Consider the following 1,684-nt stretch of genomic DNA (forward strand, 5'->3'; position numbering starts at 1 on the left):
TATATATTGCTTTCTTCAGGCACACCAGAAGAGGGCATCAGATCCCATTATAGATGGTTGTGAGCCACCATGCGGTTGCTGGGAATTGAACTCAGGACCTCTGGAAGAGCAGCCGGTGCTCTTAACTGCTGAGCCATCTCTCCAACCCCTGGTTATCAACTCTTATCACCATAAAGTGGGAGCACATTTGAATAACTGCCCTACCTGTCTCTGGACTGCCTCAGTTACTCTGGGCTTTGGTCTCACTGTTGTGAAATTAGACTGTCATTACCATGATAGGGATTGGGGGGGTAAGGTTTGTACAAGAGGCTGTGGCTTTCCCCATTCAGTAGAGGGAGTGGAGAAGCCCAGATAGCTGGTATTACTATCTAAAGTAGATGCCTCACCCACCTGGTAGGTCTTCATCTTCATGGACACAGCTCCATTGAGTGGTATCAGCAAGACTATCACAGCCACTCCAGCCAGAGCTGATGGGCCCAGGATCTGAGGAGGCACAGACAGGTGGAGGGTCAGGCATGACAGAGCTCAGCAGAGACTGGCTGATTTGCAGTATGATGGGCAAGGAGACAGAAAGCCACAATCATATCAATAGAAGCAGCCACCTATCAAATGATGACCATAGATGGCCAGTAGCACCCTTGGAGAAGGATATCCAAACTGGTTGTACTGGCACAGGTCTGGAATTCTACTACTTAGATGGTTTGAGGTCTGCCTGGGCTACACAGTGATTTCAAGATCAGCCCAAGCAACTTAATGAGGTCACCTTCCTCCATCTTGAAATGAAAATTCAAAGGGCAGACAGAGGTGTTAGTAGCAGAATGTGTGTACCCCTTGCCCCTGGCTTTTGAGGAGTGACTCTCAGCCTAGGATAGGAAGACTGAATGGCCAAGGTCTCCTAACTAGGGATGGTCTTATGGGCACGACACAGTTCATCTATAAGCAGAGATAGATGTGATCAGAGGAAGGGGTGGAGCTCAGAGTTCAGGAACTACCTGCCAGAGGAAGTATATTGCCAGGATGACCTGCAATGGTGCAGACCACAGCAGGTTGATGAAGGGGGAGACATCCATGAAGCGCTGAGCATCCACTGACATGAGGTTGACCATTTCTCCCACAGTGGACTCCCGTTTGACTGAGTTGGTGATGACCAGAGCCTGCAGATGAAGAGATGAAGGGGATGAACCAAGCCCAGGAGCTTCTCTCAAGCCCAGAACTGACCTCTCCCAGTATGCATCCCACCCTGGCTGACCTTCCTGTAGATGACACCTATGATAGCAGTCCGTAGCCTCAAGGCCATCACAAAGATGCAGTGGAAATATTGGTGTAAGATCAATGTCTGAATGGTGGAGCTCACGAACATCAGCCCGGCCAGCAAGAAGCCCCACCAGGTAGGGGCCGTGGGGTCAGAAATAAACCTGATGAGTATACTGCGGGGGAGGGGGGTGGGGGGGGGAGACCAGGTATGAGGCTGGTTTGCTCTTCTCAGCCTTCTCTCATGCAATAGCTCTTATCATCAGTCTTGCCTGCTTGTCCTCACCTCCTTGGATGTCATGGCAGGCAGAAGAGACAATTTTCTTTTTTTTTTTTTTTATCTTTTTATTTATTTATTTATTTTTAATAGGTAATTTCCTCAATTACATTTCCAATGCTATCCAAAAAGTCCCCAATACACTCCCCCCCCAGT

General features: G+C 48.8%; 1 protein-coding gene across 2 annotated transcripts in view; it reads right to left on the bottom strand.

Annotated features, from left to right (window-relative positions):
* Nucleotides 1-1,684, bottom strand: part of Abcc3 (ATP binding cassette subfamily C member 3) — a 49,146-nt gene that overhangs the window by 22,117 nt on the left and 25,345 nt on the right. For both annotated transcript variants that reach the window (XM_021176426.2, XM_021176425.2), the window contains exons 9-11: nt 1,250-1,427; nt 993-1,154; nt 391-483 (exon numbers count right to left, since the gene is read on the bottom strand). In XM_021176426.2, coding sequence (XP_021032085.1) covers nt 391-483; nt 993-1,154; nt 1,250-1,427 — 433 coding nt within the window. The remainder of the gene's footprint in view (nt 1-390; nt 484-992; nt 1,155-1,249; nt 1,428-1,684) is intronic.

The sequence above is a fragment of the Mus caroli genome, chromosome 11 (genome assembly GCF_900094665.2).
Source record: "Mus caroli chromosome 11, CAROLI_EIJ_v1.1, whole genome shotgun sequence".
NCBI classification, from domain to species: domain Eukaryota; kingdom Metazoa; phylum Chordata; class Mammalia; order Rodentia; family Muridae; genus Mus; species Mus caroli.